General features: G+C 47.3%; 1 protein-coding gene across 2 annotated transcripts in view; it reads left to right on the forward strand.

Moving 5' to 3' along the window:
- PIK3R5 (phosphoinositide-3-kinase regulatory subunit 5) overlaps nt 1-18,479 on the forward strand; it is a 74,138-nt gene that overhangs the window by 38,130 nt on the left and 17,529 nt on the right. For both annotated transcript variants that reach the window (XM_036896160.2, XM_036896161.2), the window contains exons 2-5: nt 9,243-9,358; nt 11,173-11,273; nt 12,037-12,105; nt 12,919-13,057. In XM_036896160.2, coding sequence (XP_036752055.2) covers nt 9,256-9,358; nt 11,173-11,273; nt 12,037-12,105; nt 12,919-13,057 — 412 coding nt within the window. In that variant the 5' untranslated portion in view covers nt 9,243-9,255. The remainder of the gene's footprint in view (nt 1-9,242; nt 9,359-11,172; nt 11,274-12,036; nt 12,106-12,918; nt 13,058-18,479) is intronic.

Genomic DNA, 18,479 nt, shown 5'->3' on the forward strand with positions numbered 1-18,479 from the left:
CTGCTTTCTTTTCACTGTTGTTTGCTTGAAATATGTTTTTCCATCCCTTGACTTTTAGTCTGTACATGTCTTTGGGTTTGAGGTGAGTTTCTTGTAAGCAGCATATAGATGGGTCTTGCTTTTTTATCCATTCTGTTACTCTGTGTCTTTTGATTGGTGCATTCAACCCATTAACATTTAGGATGACTGTTGAAAGATATGTACTTATTGCCATTGCAGGCTTTAAATTCGTGGTTACCAAAGGTTCAAGGTTAGCCTCTTTAGTACCTTACTGCCTAACTTAGCTCGCTTATTGAGCTGTTATATACACTGTCTGGAGATTCTTTTCTTCTCTCCCTTCTTGTTCCTCCTCCTCGATTCTTCATATGTTGGGTGTTTTGTGCTGTGCTCTTTCTAGGAGTGCTCCCATCTAGAGCAGTCCCTGTAAGATGTTCTGTAGAGGTGGTTTGTGGAAAGCAAATTCCCTCAGCTTTTGTTTGTCTGGGAATTGTTTAATCCCACCGTCATATTTGAATGATAGTCGTGCTGGATACAGTATCCTTGGTTCAAGGCCCTTCTGTTTCATTGTATTAAATATATCATGCCATTCTCTTCTGGCCTGTAGGGTTTCTGTTGAGAAATCTGATGTTAGCCTGATGGGTTTCCCTTTATAGGTGACCTTTTTCTCTCTAGCTACCTTTAACACTCTTTCCTTGTCCTTGATCTTTGCCGTTTTAATTATTATGTGTCTTGGTGTTGTCCTTCTTGGATCCTTTCTGTTGGGGGTTCTGTGTATTTCTGTGGTCTGTTCGATTATTTCCTCCCCCAGTTTGGGGAAGTTTTCAGCAATTATTTCTTCTAAGATACTTTCCATCTCTTTTCTTCTCTCTTCTTCTTCTGGGACCCCTATAATACGGATATTGTTCCTTTTGGATTGGTCACACGGTTCTCTTAATATTGTTTCATTCCTGGAGATCCTTTTGTCTCTCTCAATGTCAGCTTCTATGCGTTCCTGTTCTCTGATTTCAATTCCATCAATGGCCTCTTGCATTCTATCCATTCTGCTTATAAACCCTTCCAGAGTTTGTTTCATTTCTATAATCTCCTTTCTGGCATCTGTGATCTCCCTCCGGACTTCATCCCATTTCTCTTGCGTATTTCTCTGCATCTCTGTCAGCATGTTTATGATTCTTATTTTGAATTCTTTTTCAGGAAGACTGGTTAGGTCTGTCTCCTCTGGTGTTGTCTCTGTGATCTTTGTCTGCCTGTAGCTTTGCCTTTTCATGGTGATAGGAATAGTCTGCAGAACTGGGACGAGTGACGGCTGGAAGGACTTCCTTTCTTGTTGGTTTGTGGCCCTCCTCTCCTGGGAGAACAGCGGCCTCTAGTGGCTTGTGCTGCGCATCTGCGCGCAGACAGGGTTTCTGCTTCCTGCCCGGCTGCTATGGAGTTAATCTCCGCTGTTGCTGTGGGCGTGGCCTGGCTCGGGCAGCTACTCCAAAATGGTGGAGTCGCGTTGGAGCAGGAGCTGCTGGGAGGCTATTTATCTCCGTAAGGGGCCTCCCTGCTCCCTGCAGCCCAGGGGTTAGGGTGCCCAGAGACCCCGGATTCCCTACCTCTGGATTAAGTGGCCCGCCCTGCCCCTTTAAGACTTCCAAAAAGCACCCGCCAAAACAAAACAACGACCACCAAAAAAAAAAAAAAAAAAAAAATTTTTTAATTAAAAAAAAAAAAATTTTATTAATTAAAAAAAAAAGGTGGTCGCTCGTTTTTCTTTATTCTCCGGTGCCAGCCTCGGGCCTCTGCTCACCGGTCTTGCTGCCCTGTTTCCCTAGTATTGGGGTCCCTATCCCTTTAAGACTTCCAAAAAGCGCACGCCAAAACAAAACAGCAAAAAAGCAAAAAAAAAAAAAAAAAATGGTCACACGCTTTTCTTATGTCCTCCGACACCCGGCCTCCAGTGCCTGCTCACTGTTCTTGCTGCCCTGTTTTCCTAGTATCGTGGGCCCTGCACTCTGGCCCGGATGCTGGTGCTGGGTGCTCGGCAGTCCTGGGCTCCGTCTCCCTCCCGCTCTGCCTGCTCTTCTCCCGCCGGGAGCTGGGGGGAGGGGCGCTCGGCTCCCGCGGGGCCGGGGCTTGTATCTTACCCCCTTCGCGAGGCGCTGGGTTCTCTCAGGTGCGGATGTGGTCTGGATATTGTCCTGTGTCCTCTGGTCTTTATTCTAGGAAGGGTTGTCTTTGTTATATTTTCATAGATATATGTTGTTTTGGGAGGAGATTTCCGCTGCTCTACTCACGCCGCCATCTTCCGCCCCTCCTCTCCTGAACATCAACATCTTTTGGTAACATATGGTCATAGGTGTTATCAAAATGTTCCAGAATATATTAACTACTAACTTTTTGTGTATTGCCATCAAATGAAAATACAGTTTACACATTCTCACAGAGATCTCTCTGAGATTCTCCAAGAGCCCCAGAGATTCTTAACCCCAGTTTAGGAACTTGAGGTTATAGGGGATTTTGAAGCAACTAGACCTGCACAGGCCCACCTACCAGTAACTAGGAACAGTGACTATACATGAAATAGCAGCTTTAGGTAAGTTCCTGAAGACCATCAAAGCCTTAGATAATCACCTGGAAGATATTTAAAAGCTATTTTAGGCTATGTAACTGTATTAAGGATCTTAGAACCATGTTTACCCTTCCGCCATGTTCCCCTAAGGTGAACAACTTACATGACATGGTGCAGTTATCAAAACCAGGAAATGGTCAGTGGTACAATGCTGTTAACTTAACTGTGGACCTTCTTTAGATTTTAGCCATTTCCCCCCTAATGTCTCCTTTTCGTTCCAAATCCAGGATCCCACATTGCATTTAGTTTTTATGTCTCCTTAGTCTCCTCCAATTTGTGACAGTTCCTCAGTCTTATCCTTTATGACCTTGACACTCTGGTGAGTACAGAGGTGATGTCATCTTCTCAGTGCAACATACACAGTGTTGGTACGTCTTACTGACTTTCATCATGAGGTTAAGGTGGTGCTGGGTTTCTCCACTGCAAAATTACTATTTTCTGCTTCTAACTGATTGATTTCTTGGAGGAAATACTGAAATGGTGTAAATATCCTGTTTCCTCTCAGATTTTCCCTCCAAGATTTTAGCATCCATACTAAGGATGGTTATTACTGTAGTGTTTGTCTAATGGTGATTTTATATTTGTTTCATTTCTCTCACATTTATTTATTGGAATTCTTTTGTAAAGAAGACCTGTCCCTTCTCCATTTATTTTTTTAATGAATTATTTATAATGTTAGTATAGACTCACAGGTATTTATTTCATCCTACAAATTATAGTGCAACACCTTCATTGTTTATTATGTTGTTCAAATTGTCCTGGCTTTGACCATTTGAAGCTCCTTCAAGCTTTTTAAAGTAATGACTTATTTTCTGGCACTAGAATGTGCTCCAGATTTACCTCGTAATTTCCTGCCCCCTACTCCTAGAATCAGCCATTTCTCTAAGGAGCCCTGGTTCCTTTGACTGAAGAATGGTATTTAGAAACTATTATCTGTGTGCTCATTGCTACTAGAATGTCATTTCTAGGCTCTCTCAGTAGACAGAGCTAGAAAATACATATATGCATATTAATGCAAGTATACACACATCTTTCTTCACTTCCATATGTATCTGTCTGTAAATATACTAAAAACCATGAATTCATACTGACTTTTCTAATTCCAGTCCAACACCATAAGGTTGGTTCATTCCAGACTTCCCCCTTTCCTAATTTGTTAACTTTTTTCTCCAACAGTGAGAAACTGGCTGTTATTATGTATGATACCTATTTACATAAGCAGAAACATAAACATAAATACAAAGAAGTTGCAGGATTTTTAACACCCATCCCTGTGAGAAACAGGTTTAATAGTTACAAAGCAATATTTGCATACAGTTCTTGTCCTTAGCCTTCCAGTACCCCGTCAAAATATGATTTCCCCAAGTTCCCCAGGTTAGTTCTTTCATTCCCCATCCTTCTCAGTGTGGTCATTAATCATTTATAATAGCCAGGTTCATTTGCTATCGTGTGTACTCTTTTGACACCCCCGCTCCAATTCTGGTTGATGTATTTCTTTACCTGGGATGTGTAGAATCCTGCGGTGGCTCTGAGAGTCGGAGTGATACATGCAGGCGGCCCCAGACAAGGGCTTCCTCCTCCTCCCTCCTTCTCATCCCCCTTTCCTTCCCACCTCTTTCTCACCCCAATCTTAGTTTCTGGTGACTCCTTCCTGTATTAAAAGTGAGGATTTTTGAAATTAGGCATCAGAAGATATTCTGCCTTAAGCAGTAACGAGGAGGAGAGTGGGGCCAGGGAAGGGAGGCCAAACCACAGGAGATACTAGGAAAAGGGAGAGGGAGGGGTGACCCGGGACGGAGGTAGGCAGGGTCAGTGCAGGGCCGCACGACTTGGTAGCGCTCTTAGTTCCACAGCTGCAAAGTGTGGGCCTGGACTGCCCCACAACACGAGGGAAGCAGGGTGGGGTGCCCACCAGAGCCTGGGGGTCCATGCTCCTTTCCCTCTGAGATGTGGGCCCTCCAGTTCTGCTGTTCCACGCTGTTTAGGAAACCTATTCAAGCAAAGAAGCCCTCCCCCCACCCCACGTGGGGCCACCTCCAGAGTTTGGACCCAGGCCAACCTTTGACTGGTCTTACATAGTAGGGAAGATGGCCCCTGTCTTGCATCATGAGGGCATGTCAACACATGAAGTCTTCCTCTGTGCCCTGAAGTCCTCCGCCCCCAGCTCTGGGCCTCACTGTCCTGCTCAGGGTCCCTAGTAAGGACTCATCCTTACTCTGAAGAGGAACTTGGAGGTGGGGACAGGCCTTGTTGAATGTTTCAACACTCCCCCACCACTGGAAGGGGGGGCATTCCCATTTCTGGCAGCAGCTGGAATTTCACAATAGGAGCTCCTCTTAGCAAGATGCCAGGGCATCCACGGAAGGGGTGGGCGGTGGTGGGGAAGGGGGCACAGGATGCGGCAGGCCTTACCGGCCAAGCCTTTGGAAAAAGGCATCATCCTTGAGGAGGGAGGGTGTGCCATCTTCTCCCTTTATCCCTGCCCCAGAGCCACTGGGGTTCTGCTGACAATTCACAAGAAACGGCTGATGACTGACTCATAAGACGGAAATGAGTGTGCCAAAGGGCCAGGTGGTGAGCCTCAGTGTGCTGGATTAACCCCCAGGGCAGCTCAGCTGAGGAGCCCTCACCAGCTCCCGCCTCCTGCGGCTCTGGGCTCCAGGGCCTTGGGCAAGTCCTCCCTCTCAAAAGCCCTGGGAGCAAGCTCTAGTGGGCCTCTGGATGCCAGGGAGGCTGTCCCAGCAGGACCTTTACCCAGGGCCTTAGGGATATCTGGCCAGTCCACAGAGGCCTTGATTGTCTCCAGTGAGCAGCTGGGGACACTGAGACCAAGATGGAAAAGTCACCGTGGCCTGAGATAGGAAGAAGCCAGCAGGCTTTGGAGGGGATGCTGGGGAGCATGCTTAGCCTCCATGAAGGCTGCTCACAGCCGCCTGACACTGTGTTCTGATGACCCCTGTGGGTGGGTGTGTGGCAGAAGTGGCACTGAGAATTTGCATCTCGTGTTTGCATCAGTTACAGTGGGACACAATAGGGCAGGGTGACTCATTCCTGCCTCGTGACACAAGCGAATTGTCCATGAAGCGGGGACCAGGCTGACGGGTCTTTAAATGCAGTTCACATGATTCAGCCCTTGCTCCAGGCTAGAGGATGCCTGGACCCTGGGAGCACCGTGGTCATCGCCTCATGCAGCCGAGAGCGCTGCTTCTGTGAGTCCGGACCCTGCCTCCGGAGGGTGGGCAGCTCGTGTAGACAGACATGGTGGGCCCAAGGTTCCCAGGAGCTGGGAGTCTTGGTCTCTTAAAGCAAGATCACATTACAGTTAATCGAGTCTTTGCTTATTGGGGTAGAAACATGAGTTGTTTTCATTTGTCTTCCAGGAACTGTATCTGACCGTGCCTAGAGGCAGTGTACTGTGGTATAAGCCAGTCTTCATATTCCGGCTTTCTGTGTGACCTTAGGCGAGTTGTTTAACTTCTCTGTGCCACAGGTTGTCCAGCACTTCCCTCCAGCTTTATCCCACTCCCTCTGGCTTCTCTCAAAGGTTACCTCTTGCTGTTAAGGAACCCTGCAGGGTCGAGTATCAGTGCAACAGCTCAAGTCCAGCTTTGCTTGCTAATAACCACCCCCAACACAAGGACCTCATGTCTTTCCCTCCCCCAGCAGTGGGCCTGCAGCCGCCCCTTCTATGCCTCCATTGCAGGCCTTGGCTCACAGTAGCATAGAAGCAAGTGTGCTAGTTGAGCAGAGTGAACTGAAAACATAATGGCAGCGTCCCCACCTGGCAGGCATCCTGTCCGAATGAGGGAGTCTCTGAAAGCCTCCCTGCCCTTGGTTTTGGGGGACAAAGGAGAGCCCTTCAGAATGGTTGGCGTCCCTCCTCTCTTCCCAGTCTTCCTGTGCTGATGGGGGCAGGCAGACACCTGTGCCCTTTTGGACAGACACCTCCCAGCAAGCCCCCCAGGTGGCTGGTGGCCCCCTTCCCTGACAGCTCATGTGACTGAGGATTCTAGCATGTAATCCATGTAGGTCACTGAGCACCTTTTGTCTGCATTGGGCCTCAGCCACAATTTGGGAAGACAGAAGTCCTGCTTTATACCCTTGGCTGTTTATACTGGTGTTGATTCTCCCAGCTTGGCCCCCATCCCCAGGCTGCCCCTTGCTCTCTCTGGGTCTCAGTTTCCCTTCTGTAAAATGAAGGGCTTGTGGCGGCTGACTTCTGAGCTCCTCCCAAGAACCCGCTCTGGGGCTCAAGGGGAGAAGTCAGCCTGTGGGGACGGAGGGTTCATTGGTGACACCTGGGCCAGCCATTCATGCCCAAAACTCACCCCTTCAGTGAGCATCGTGTCCCAGCTCCTCCAGCAGGCACCAGTAGTTCAGCACCTGAATGGGACCCAGCTTGAGAAGGTCTTGTATTTGGGCTGATGCTAAAGGCAGAAGGGTGAGGCCTTAGCATAAGTGTTCATTCCAGAGACACCCATATCAGGTCCCAGGACATCCAGGTGAAATCTGCCTGCTCTGGCTCGGGGTCAGTGGGCTCACTCTGTGAACTACCCACGGAGGAGTTGGGAGACAGTAGGCCCAAAGGCAACTGGGAATGTTGCCCTGGAAATGCCCAAAGCCATCTTTGGACATCCAGATGCCACTAACAGAAACACCTAGCGTCCATGGTCCTGAATCCCCAGTGAAACTTTCTCTGAACTCAATCTGCCACCTTGTCAGCCGGAAGGCGTAGGTCCGGGAAGCCCGGCCTGTGTCCTGGGCTATGGGCCTCTGCTCCAAGGTCTCAGTCCTTGGTAGGCTCATTCCTGTGCACAGACCTTTCCACATGCTGTCTCCTCTTTCTGGAATGTTCTTCCCTTCCCTTCTCTCCTGGCTTCCTCATCCAGCTTAAATGTCCCTTCTGAGAGGTTTCCCAATGACCTAAAGTGGCCTCTCCAATCAGCCCCCTGGCCCACACTGTCACTTTTTTCATGGTATGTATCACCTTCTGCAATGAACTCTTTGTTAAGTTGTTTAATGTCTGTGTCTCCCTCCAAGGAACATGCCTGTTTCATTCACTGCTGTGCCCCTGATGCATGACACATAGTAGGTGGTCAGTAAATATACGAAGGAGTGTATGCATGCCTGCTGTTGCTTGTGAGCCTACCCCTGCACCATCCCAGCTTTGTGCCACTAATTGAAGTGATGCTGGACGGCTCATAAAGGGCTTATGTTTCTCTGGGTATGGATTGTCCCAGGCTGGAGAAGAAGGGGATTTGCCTCTGTGGGGCCTCTGTGAACTGAGTGCTTCAGTCACACAGCTGGGTGTAAGAATTTCATAGCTGTTTGCATGTCATTTGCATAGCTCAGCTCTGAGCTCTGTGCTTCTGCCTGTGGTTTCCCCATTCATCCCCAGCCCTACAGAGCTGGACCATGGCTTCCTCGGCTTCCCTCTATGATCAGGCCTGACTGGCCAGCAACAGGGTCTGCCTGGAAGGGGTGACTGCAGTGAAGTTCCGGAGGGAGAAGTTGATGGTGGCAAAGACTGTAGCGTGCTAGTGTTCAGGTCTTGAAAGCTAACTCTCGGCACATCCACGGTGGCACTTAATCTTCCCAGGGGAATCTAGCCCTAGGGGGTTAGTACCATGTCATCCCCAATTTACAGATACATAAACTAAAGTTCATACAAATTATAAAATGTGTGCCAAAGTCACATGGCTAGCAAATGTCAAAGTTGAGATCTCAGTGCAAGTCTGTAGATGCCAGAGGCCCGGCTGTTCACTGTGCTGACCCACCTGCTGTGGCTGTCCGAGGGACCCAGGAGCCCTCACAGGGGACTCAGAAGCTGGGCTGGCCCTGCTGGAGGCTGTCAGAATTTGGCACTTCTCAGTTTCCCATCCAATGCTAAACCTGTTCTTAAATCCTCTCCAGCCTGAGCTGAGCACCCCTGGTCTCTCCTCAGTAGGACGAGGGTTGGGGGGGCCACGTGAGGTTTTTGGATAACTGGTAATAACACTGCCAAGCCTCAGAGAAAGCAAAGAGAACTGTCAAAAGTGGAGTTGAGGGCAGAAAGAGGTGCCTGTGGCCCGGGCACCCAAGCAGAGGGTGTGGCAGGGGGGCAGGTGAAGGCAGCCCCAGCTGGGCCTCAGCACTGGAGCACCCAGCACCCCAACAGAGCTCTCTGCTGCCTTCTCATCAGGAATAGGCTTCCTGCCCATCCCTAGTGGGTGGAGGATGTCAGAAACTCAGAAGAAGCCCCCAGGTGATTCAGGCTTTTCCCTCAGGGTCCTCCTGCCCAGGCCATTGAGTTCTGGCTGCTCCCTAGTCACTCGTGGGCTCGTGGAGACACTGGCCACTGCCCAGTGGGACAGGCAGGCCCCTGTCCACCTCTCAGCTCCCACCCCTAACGCCTCTCTTCCTACAGCTCTGTGCTGCTGGGCTGCAGGAGTGCTCCATCCTGCTGCTCTGAGCAGACCCTCCAGGAGCCACTCTAGCCCTGGAGACAGCTATAAGCTGTCCCACCCTCATCCGTAGCAGGTGTGATCACACTGTGCTGTGAGTGCCCACTGATGTTGCCATCTGCTGTGCCGGACCACTTGCTCCCTGAGCCTGGGCTCTGCAGGTTGACCCGTGTCTGTCCTCTGTGCAGGCGATGACTCAAGATGCAGCCAGGGGCCACGACGTGCACGGAGGACCGCATCCAGCATGCCCTGGAGCGCTGCTTGCATGGGCTCAGCCTCAGCCGCTGCTCCACCTCCTGGTCAGGTAGGCCAGAGGGAGTGGGGAGGCATTCTTAGGGCCCAAGGAAGTCTCAGGGGCCACCCTGAACACTGAGCCAGTTATGGAAGCTGGCAGATTCTGCTTCCAACTCTGTCTGTGTGACTTGAGCAAGCCCCTGGACCTCACCTGGACTGGTGCTTGGCATAGCATCTGACAGGGAGTAGCCCTCAGTATATGGCAGTTCCTCCTGTCTCTCATATCTTCCTCCTCCTCTTCAGGGCTGTATCTTGCTTCCTTAGCATGTGTAAAGAAGGTATTGAACCTTCTTAGAAATAACACAACTTCTGATTCTGAAAGAGCAGCTGGGAATTCATGGATAGCTCTTCCAGAATTCTGTTTACTTGGTTCCTTCCACAGCCCCATCTTCCCCTTCACTGCAGAACAAGGGAGACTCAGCACTGCTTCAGGGAGCAGGAGGCCTCCATGTTGCATGATCTCCAGGACTGAGAAATAGTGGTATCTGCAGTCTGGGGCAGTATTGGTGCCTAGTTATAACAATTCCTGACACTATAAAGATTTTTCACATCCCTTGTCTCACTTGCCTCCCTAACTACCCACAAGAGAGAGATCCACTGCCCCTTGAGCATCTGGTTCCCTCATACCTTGGGACCTTTGCACATGCTGCATGGGACTCTTCCATCAGAACTGCACGTAGCTGGCTTCTCATCCAGGTCTCAGCTCAAGTGTCACCTCCCCTAGAGCTTTCCTTGGCCTTTGGAATCAAACAGATCTGGATTAAAACTCTGTCTCACTGGCTGTCTAACCTTGTGCAAGTCACTTAACATCTCAGAACCCCATAAAATGAGAATAATAATAGCCTGGACTACTTCATGCAGGGAGGATGGGAGTCTTAATGCAGGTAATGTCTGCAAGGCCCAGTACCTTATTGTCACACAGTAGGTGATCAGTAATGGTAGTTTTCTTCCTCCTTGCCTCCTACCTAGGCTTTGACGAAGCTTAAGCATATAGAATTGAGGGGGAAAAATTAAATAACAGAATACAAAAATGTCTGACTTCTGCAAATTTTATAAAAGCCTGTGACCAAAAGAACACACTGTTTGGGTCCACAACCTTGGACGGAGCCCATGCACCTGAGGGGCCTAGAGCTTAGGCTGTGTGGAACTCATGGCAATCCATTCCCACCCTGCTGCTCTCACTCCCCACTGTACACACACACATGCATGCATGCCTCTAGAACCACCCCGTTAATTTTTAGGGGTTTACCCTTGCTGACTACAGGGAAATAGAAATCGACAAAGTAAGAAAGTCTGGGGAAGTTACAGAGTGACAATGTGCTCTCTGTAGCTTTCAAAATATAAACGAAGGTAGCTTCCCCTTCCTGGCTCCACGGCCAGGCAATCCCAGGAAGCCCCATAACGGTCATAGACTTGGTCCTGCATCCTGGGGGAAGCACACCGTGGGGCCTCACCTTATCCTTCCGGCAGTGTCTGCCTCTACCCTCCCTCCCTGGGTCTCAGAGGTCCCGCTGTAGGATACCAGGATGGGGAGATCGTGGGAGAACGGTTGCACTCCAGAGGCAAGGGGAGCAGAAGCATGGCTGGTGCACGTGCCTCTACAGGGACCCCAGCCTGTCTCTGTGTCTCTGGAGCCTCCTGTGTAGGTAGTATATGCAGGAATAAGAAACTTGTCTTTATGTATTGGTGGGGCACAATAGGGTTGAATATTGATCCAGAATTTTCTGAGCCTCTTACTTTGGAAGGAAATGCCCAGTGTAGCCCCAGGGATTTGCATGCGCCTCCCTCCTCAAACTGACCACTTGCTTCTCCCTCCCCGTCCAGCTGGGCTGTGTCTGAACTGCTGGAGCCTGCAGGAGCTGGTCAGCAGGGACCCGGGCCACTTCCTTATTCTCCTAGAACAGATCCTGCAGAAAACCCGAGAGGTGAGAACTGGCCAGGGATGGAAGAGTCAAGGGAAAGGTCCCCCCCAGTTCTGGGGTGCCTGGACCACAGGGATTGGCAAAGGTGCTGGGAACCCACAAGTTTCCTGTTTCAGCAGTTGCTTGTGGATTGAAGGAGGATGTGGTCCTTTTAATAAGAATAAGAGGATTCATGAGCCAGGGCCCTGAGTTTAAGCTGCTGCTTAAGAGAGACATAGCTTGTAAGTCAAGGTATTGACCAGAAAAGAGGGAGGAAGATCCCCTGAATTCCTTTCCTCAAAAAGATCCTTAAAAACAAAGACATGAAAAATAAAGCTGATTGGAAAGGTATACTGAGACTTCCTCTAACAGATCAATAAACAGGTTTTTAACTAAGAAGAGGAGTGTGTTTAATGCTAGCCTGGGCTGAGGGGGGAAAAGGTGGCCTTAGAGAGGATGTAGCAAAACAGAAATTAATTTATATTATATGTAAAAGCCATTAAGAGTAAAAACATACACACTATGATCAGAACTTGGTAGAGGAAAATACACAGAGAAAAATGGTGTAAAGAGAAGGCCACTGAAATGTTAGCTGTGGTTGAGTTTGGAAGGGAGATATTGTGAGTTTTTTTTTTTTAATTTCTGTTTTCCAAATTTTTTTCTTGTGGATACATTGCTTTTCACTTAGAAAAGAAAGAAAGAAAAGAATAGAATAGAATAAGAAAGCACTGCTCTGCTCTGAACCCTGTGAATGAGCCTCACGCCCCCTGTCCTGTCCTCTTCACAGGTCCAAGAAGAGGGCACCTATGACCTTCTTGCCCCCCTGGCCCTGCTCTTCTACTCCACTGTCCTCTGTGTAAGTTCCAGGGTGGCCAGGCAAGGGGCACGGGGAGGAGGGGGAAGGGTGACCTCCATGCAGGGCATACCCCTCTCACCTTTGGAGGTTCATGTGGAGAGAGAAACTGTCGAGCAGTGACGCTTGACACAGGTATCAGCCCTAGCGCCTTCAGAGCAGCCATCACAAGCACCTACAGTGCCGTGTGGGGATTCCGTTGTGCACTGTGCCGTATCTGGGCTCCCCTGAAGCAGCTGCCCATTCACAAGCCTGTTCTATCACAGCCTGTTCACAAGCCAGAAAACAGATGCTGCTGAGAGTGTTACGTCCACCTCATTTGTACCCCAATGATCAGTTACACCCAATGTGACCATCCTGTATGCCACAGACTGGTGGTACTAAATGACTCCATGTACACTGAGTCTGTCTACTTCAAAGAATACACTTTTGTGCCTCCAGTGAAGATACATAAATAAAGGTGGTTTAGGCATTCAAGAGCATTCCCCAGAGAGAGGGCAGCAGGGGCACCATTTAGGATGACCTCCAAGGTGAAAGCTCTTCAGAGGCGCATTTATGTATTGGGAAAAATTGTGTTATGTTTGGTAAAAATGAGGCCCTTACAGTAGGACACCCCCGGTTGCCGTCTGGCTCATCTGTAACTCACTCCCTGGGGACAACTTCCTGTTCTTTCTGACCATGTCCTTGGGCATAGTGCTGTCAGGAAATGTGTGCCCTTTGTGGAACATTCCAGAAAAGGATCAGGGTCTGTTCTGGAATATCAGTGAACTTTCTCTCACCCAGACCTCTCTGCTTGCTGCTCCCTCTCCATCCCAGACACCACACTTCCCACCAGACTCAGATCTCCTTCTGAAAGCAGCCAGAACCTACCACCACTTCCTGACCTGGCCTGTTCCTTACTGCAGCATCTGCCAGGAACTACTCACCTTCATTGATGCTGAACTCAAGGCCCCAGGTAAGTGTTGAAGCGGCAGGCATGTGGGGCAGAGATCATATGGGTAGGAGGTTTCCAGGTCTCCTGAGACTGTTGCTGGGCTGTGACCCTCCTCCCCTCGCATCCTGCAGTCATCTCTGCCTATGGCCTGCTTCAAAACCTTGGAATCTCCTTTTCATGGCTCACGGCTGCATCAGACGGCTGAAAGCAGTGAATGTAGGAGGTAAATCAAGGAGGGATTTTTAGAGAAAGCCGAGCAGGGATTCAGGGCAAGGAGACCCCCCGCTATGGTCTGTACCTGTGCTCTGGTTAGCCAAGGGCCTCCCAGGTCAGGTCAGACACAATACTGACAAGAGATCCTTGTTTGTTCTCTTAGCCTGTGGCCAGGGAAAGTGGCTGCTGCTGGTTGGGTTAGTGAGCACCATGACACGTGATGACGGGCCTGGCCCGTCTTCATGTGTGGGGTCTGAAAAGTAGGAATTGAAAACTTGCAGGTGCTATAATAGACCTGAAAATGAAGTTCAAGAAAACTATTGTGGAGCAAGAGGAAACATAATCAGTTGTGATTTACTGAGAGGTGGCCAATATTAGAGTAATTCATCACATGAGTAGCTCAAAGGAATAAAGTTACATAAACTTCTTGATAGATGCCTCTAAAACAGTTGATAAAATTCAATGTTCATTCCTCATATTCAAAACTGCTCTAATATATGGAAACCATTAACACATGGAAGCATTCTTAGTAAGGGAACAGCCCACAGTGAAATATTAGAGGTATTTCCATTTAAGTCAATAAGCTTCCTCTATGCTTAGAGCTATTTTGCCTATGCAAAAAGACAAAAAAAGAGAATATTTCCTCTTCCAGGGAAGATGAAATTTTCATTATATGGAAATTAAACAATTGCTTATCTCTCAAAACTAAAAGAATCACCCAAGAACTATCAGAACTAATAAACAGGTGTCTAAGAGCTTTCCCGTATAAAAGCATTAAACAGTAAGAAAACATAATGAAAAAAAATACATTTATGATAGCATCTAAAAACATTAAAGAAATGTGAATAACCTACATAGGAAAAACAAACTTAACTGAAGGATAAATAATTTAAGAGACACATTGCTAGATTGAATCAGTATTGTAATGATATCAGGTATTATGGAATTAAATGTAACCTTGATCAAAATACCAACAATAGCTTTTAAAATTTAACAAAGTCTATCTGAAAGAGTAAATGCACAACAGCTGCATGTATTTATGCAATTATTATGTATTTACTTACCTATTCTTCAAGAGTAAAAATAGGATGTTTCCCTAACTAGGTCTTTGAATGTACTATTAAAATAGTACACTATTGGTATAAAAATAAATAAATGAGTGGAACAATATAAAATGGCTAGAAACATGCTAAATATATAGAAATGTATTATATAACAAACTGGCATTAATTGGTGATTTAATAAATGGTATCAGGACAATTAACAGACCATTTAAAAAATGAGTTAGAATTCTACCTCAAAAAAGAAAATTAAGAGTTCTATCTCAAACAAAACAACTTCTAGATGAATTAATGGTTGAAGTGTAGAAAACAAGACCATGAAATTAAAAGAAGAAAAATAGGCTACATGTACCTAGAGTGGAGAAGAGATGCCCAACATGTCCTTCCAAGACAAAAATTATAAAAGAAAAGGCCAACAGATTTGCGAATATAAAATGTAAAGATTCTGTGTAACAAAACGCAGTATAAGTGAATGGTTAGTGACAAACTAAGGGAAATATTTACAACAAAAATTGATATATCAAACCCATGAGGAGTTCTTTTGAGTCAACTGAAAAAACAAGCAAACACTTCAGTAGAAATGTAAATAGAGGATACTATTCAAGCACATCAAAAAGAACCTAAATGGATGACTGACATCCCCCAAAATATTCACCCTCATTAGCAATAAAGAAAATGAAAAAATGATCAGTGAGACACCTTTTCCACTATCAAAATGGCAACAATAAAAAAAGAACAAAAATATCACTGTTGGTGAGGAAAAGAGGGGCTTTGTTTTCTAAAGCACTAAAAAGAGTGTCCTTTGACTCAGAAACTGCATTTCTAGAAATGTGTCCTGATGAATAATTTTGGATGTGCAGAGATTTAGCTACGAGGGTATTCATTGATGCATTCTTCCTAATAGTCAACCAGTTCCAAAAATCTAAAAATTGCAGGTAGTTGTGTACATTGTAACAAAGTCATTGGTGGAATTCTCCTCAATCATTAAAAATGATATGGCAGAAATAGAGTTACTGAGGTCAAAAGATTTTGAGAGCTTGAGTAAAAAAGCAGGCCCCAAAATACTATGTATATTGTAAGCCCATTTTTGTCTTTTTTTCTTTTAAATCTATATATGCTATTTAGTACTCATAACATTTAATTCTCATTGTACACATTAAACACAGCAAGACATAAATACCAAATCTTATACCCTAACAACTTAAGGGCCCTAGAAATCTCAGGACTGAAGCTTTGTGTGTTAATTTCTTTGGAGGGGCTCATCACTTTTTGCCCAATCAGCTGATCTGTGTGCCAATCAGTCAGCTGTCTGGTGTTACAAAGGAGCAGAGCAGACACTGGATAGGATTGGCCAACTGCAAGGTCTACCTATTAGTGGGACCTTATCTCCTGGTAGAGATTTGGGTGGAAGAATTAAGAAACCAGGAAGGCCCGAGGAGAAGGTGTTGGATTAGGGAAGGTACTTGGATGTAAGATGAATAGACAATCTGCCAACCTAACTTCCCAAGGCATCCTAAATGAACAAACCAGTTTAAGGCTAATTTCTTTCATTTCCTGCCTCCCAACTGTGCCCCAAAACTAACAGATCTACATTGCTTCTGGGCTTCTTGCTGGGCTTCAAATCAGAATTCCTTGAGCAAGCTTGCAAAGCTTTTCATCTCTTTTGCAATTTAGACAGAAAGGATTTAAAATGCAAATGCCTTGGCAGGGCCTTGGATCCACAGCAAGATTCTAAATGATTCTTTCTGACTTTGAAATGGGTAAGGGAGATGTTGGGTTGGGGCAGGGCTGTCACCTGCATGCAGGGAGACCGCTTCCCAATTTCAAGTAGAACCAGCTGGCTCTGTTCCACTGAATGCATGCTATGCCTGAGATATTTTCATGGGCAGCTGTGCAGAACTGTTTTGGGCAGCCCAGCAAGCAGATGTGGAGTGAGGGGGGCGGACTGTGGTGAGGCCCAGACTCTGGGACAGTGGGGTTCCAAGCCTGGAGGACAAGAGCCGTCCAGCAGAGCAGCCACTGCATATGGAGATGGAATGAGGGCCCCTGGACTCAGAACAGGGAGGACCCTTGGATCCGTGGTCACTCACTGCTGTGGGCCTTCCCCTCTACATGGTCCCTGGGACCCTGTGAGGCCTCAGATACCCTGGTGACCGAGGAGAAGGCAAGTGCATGGAGAGGAGCGCTCAGGCTGGGCTGCCTGTGGTAGAACTTCTCCTCTTCCAGGGAAAGCAGAACTGAAATAGGAAACCATTCGCTTTTTCTCCTGTCAGAGAGTCATTCTCAAACCCTTGAAAAACCCCACACACATGCAGAGTGAGCTGCGTCACAGACATATTCAACTCATCACTGAGGGAACCAGCAAGATCGTGGAGCAGCTTTCAAAGGGGTATGAGAAACTGATAAAAGTTTCTCCAGTAAGTTAGAATAAGATTACAAAATTAAATACAAAATTAGTTCATATCGTATAAGGGAATAAGACCATGACCTTTGGGGCTACCCTTTCTACCAAACAAACATTACTTGAACTCTTCTCACCCACAAGTTAACCTCTAATTTCACAGAACTTGAGCCCTTATCAAGAGCATACGGTAAACTAAACCAAATTACCTTCTTTGACATGACCTGTTAGTGAGCTTTAGTGTGATTTTTGTAAAGGCAAGTGGTGGTGTCTTGGCCTTATTTTTGGGTGCCCCTGCCCGCAATCCTCCCAGCCAAGGGAGGCAATGGCCAAAAGTGGGGAAGGAGCCAGAGTGGAGGCCAGGCAAGGGGCTCTTGGAGAAAAGGCTGAGGCTGATCACCAGACCATCGAGGTTTCAAATCCTAGAGCTGTGGGGCCTTTGGCAAGACATGTAACTTCAGGGAGCCTCAGTTTCCTCATCTGTGAAGTGAAAGTGTAATCACACCTGCCTCTCAGAGCAGTTTGGGAGGGTTGATGCTGGCCTGCATGGATTTCACATTGCCGGGGGCGATAGGTGTGGGGCAGTGTTAGTTTAATAGACGGGTCCTGCAAGATCACAAGAAGAAGATGACGGGGGATCTGAGGAGCTGGGCCCTCCACCCAGGGAGACTTAGGGAGCCAGTTGCCATGGAGATGAGTGAAACAGTTTAAACTGTTTTGATGTGGCTGGGTGGCAGAGGAAGTGGGCAGGTTATCAAGCCTGCGGACCTCCCCCTTCTTCCTGACTCCACCCCCAGTAGGGTCGCCCACTGCCTGTCTGGGGGTGGCCGGAAACCTCACGTCAGCACTGCCAGGTCCTGCCCACCACAGCCCTCTTGGGTTCAGCCCGCATGTTTGTTGAATATTTACTCTGTGCCCGCCCATCTGTGCAGACCGCAATACTCGCCTGCAGAGAATGTATCTGTAATCCCAAAGGGCTACAGAGGGCATCATATGTGAGTCACTCTATGGTTTTCAAAACCCACAAACCTTAATGATTACATCTCTATGCTTCGTTACTTATTAGCAAATGACCTTGGACAGGTTACATAAGCTTTCTGAGCCTCTGTGTTTAAGTTGGGCTGTAATTACTGTTGGTGGTGACGGCAGTAATGGCGTATTAACTGCGCTTACGGCTCATTAAACAGCTTTTTAACAGCTAAGGGTCAGTCTCGTGTATACATTTCCCTGGGTGATTGCTATTGTTCCCATCTTTCAGATGAGGAAACTGAAGGTGAGACACTTCAGTCACTTGTGTAGGGCCACACAGCTGGCAAGAGCTGTGCCACCTGAACCTGTGTCTGATCCAAAAACTGCACTCTGGCCCTATAAACCATATGCTCGTGTCTTCAAAAAGCTGGAGGCACAGGCGGTGAGCACGCACAGCTGGAAGACCCTGGGCTGGCCCAGCAGCTATTTTATAAACACCTCCCTCCTTGGGTGATTTCTCCTGCCTCTCTTCCTTTCACTTGGTGCCTTCCCACCCTTGGACCTTCTGTCAAAGCAGTAACAAAACTGGATTAGGTCACTTTTGCCTATCAAATAAATGGTAGCTGGTGAATTCTGAATATTCTTCAGTAGCAGTAAGTTTCTCTTGGGATGTTACTGATCATAGACATTTGCATTTTATACTTTTTGTCTTTGATTATGGATGAAAAGGTTTAGACCCCTGCAAGGAAAGTCAAACATCAATGACTTAGTAGGTGGGGGTTTATGCCATTTTTCCTTA

Source organism: Manis pentadactyla, chromosome 4 (genome assembly GCF_030020395.1).
Source record: "Manis pentadactyla isolate mManPen7 chromosome 4, mManPen7.hap1, whole genome shotgun sequence".
Classification (NCBI taxonomy): Eukaryota; Metazoa; Chordata; class Mammalia; order Pholidota; family Manidae; genus Manis; species Manis pentadactyla.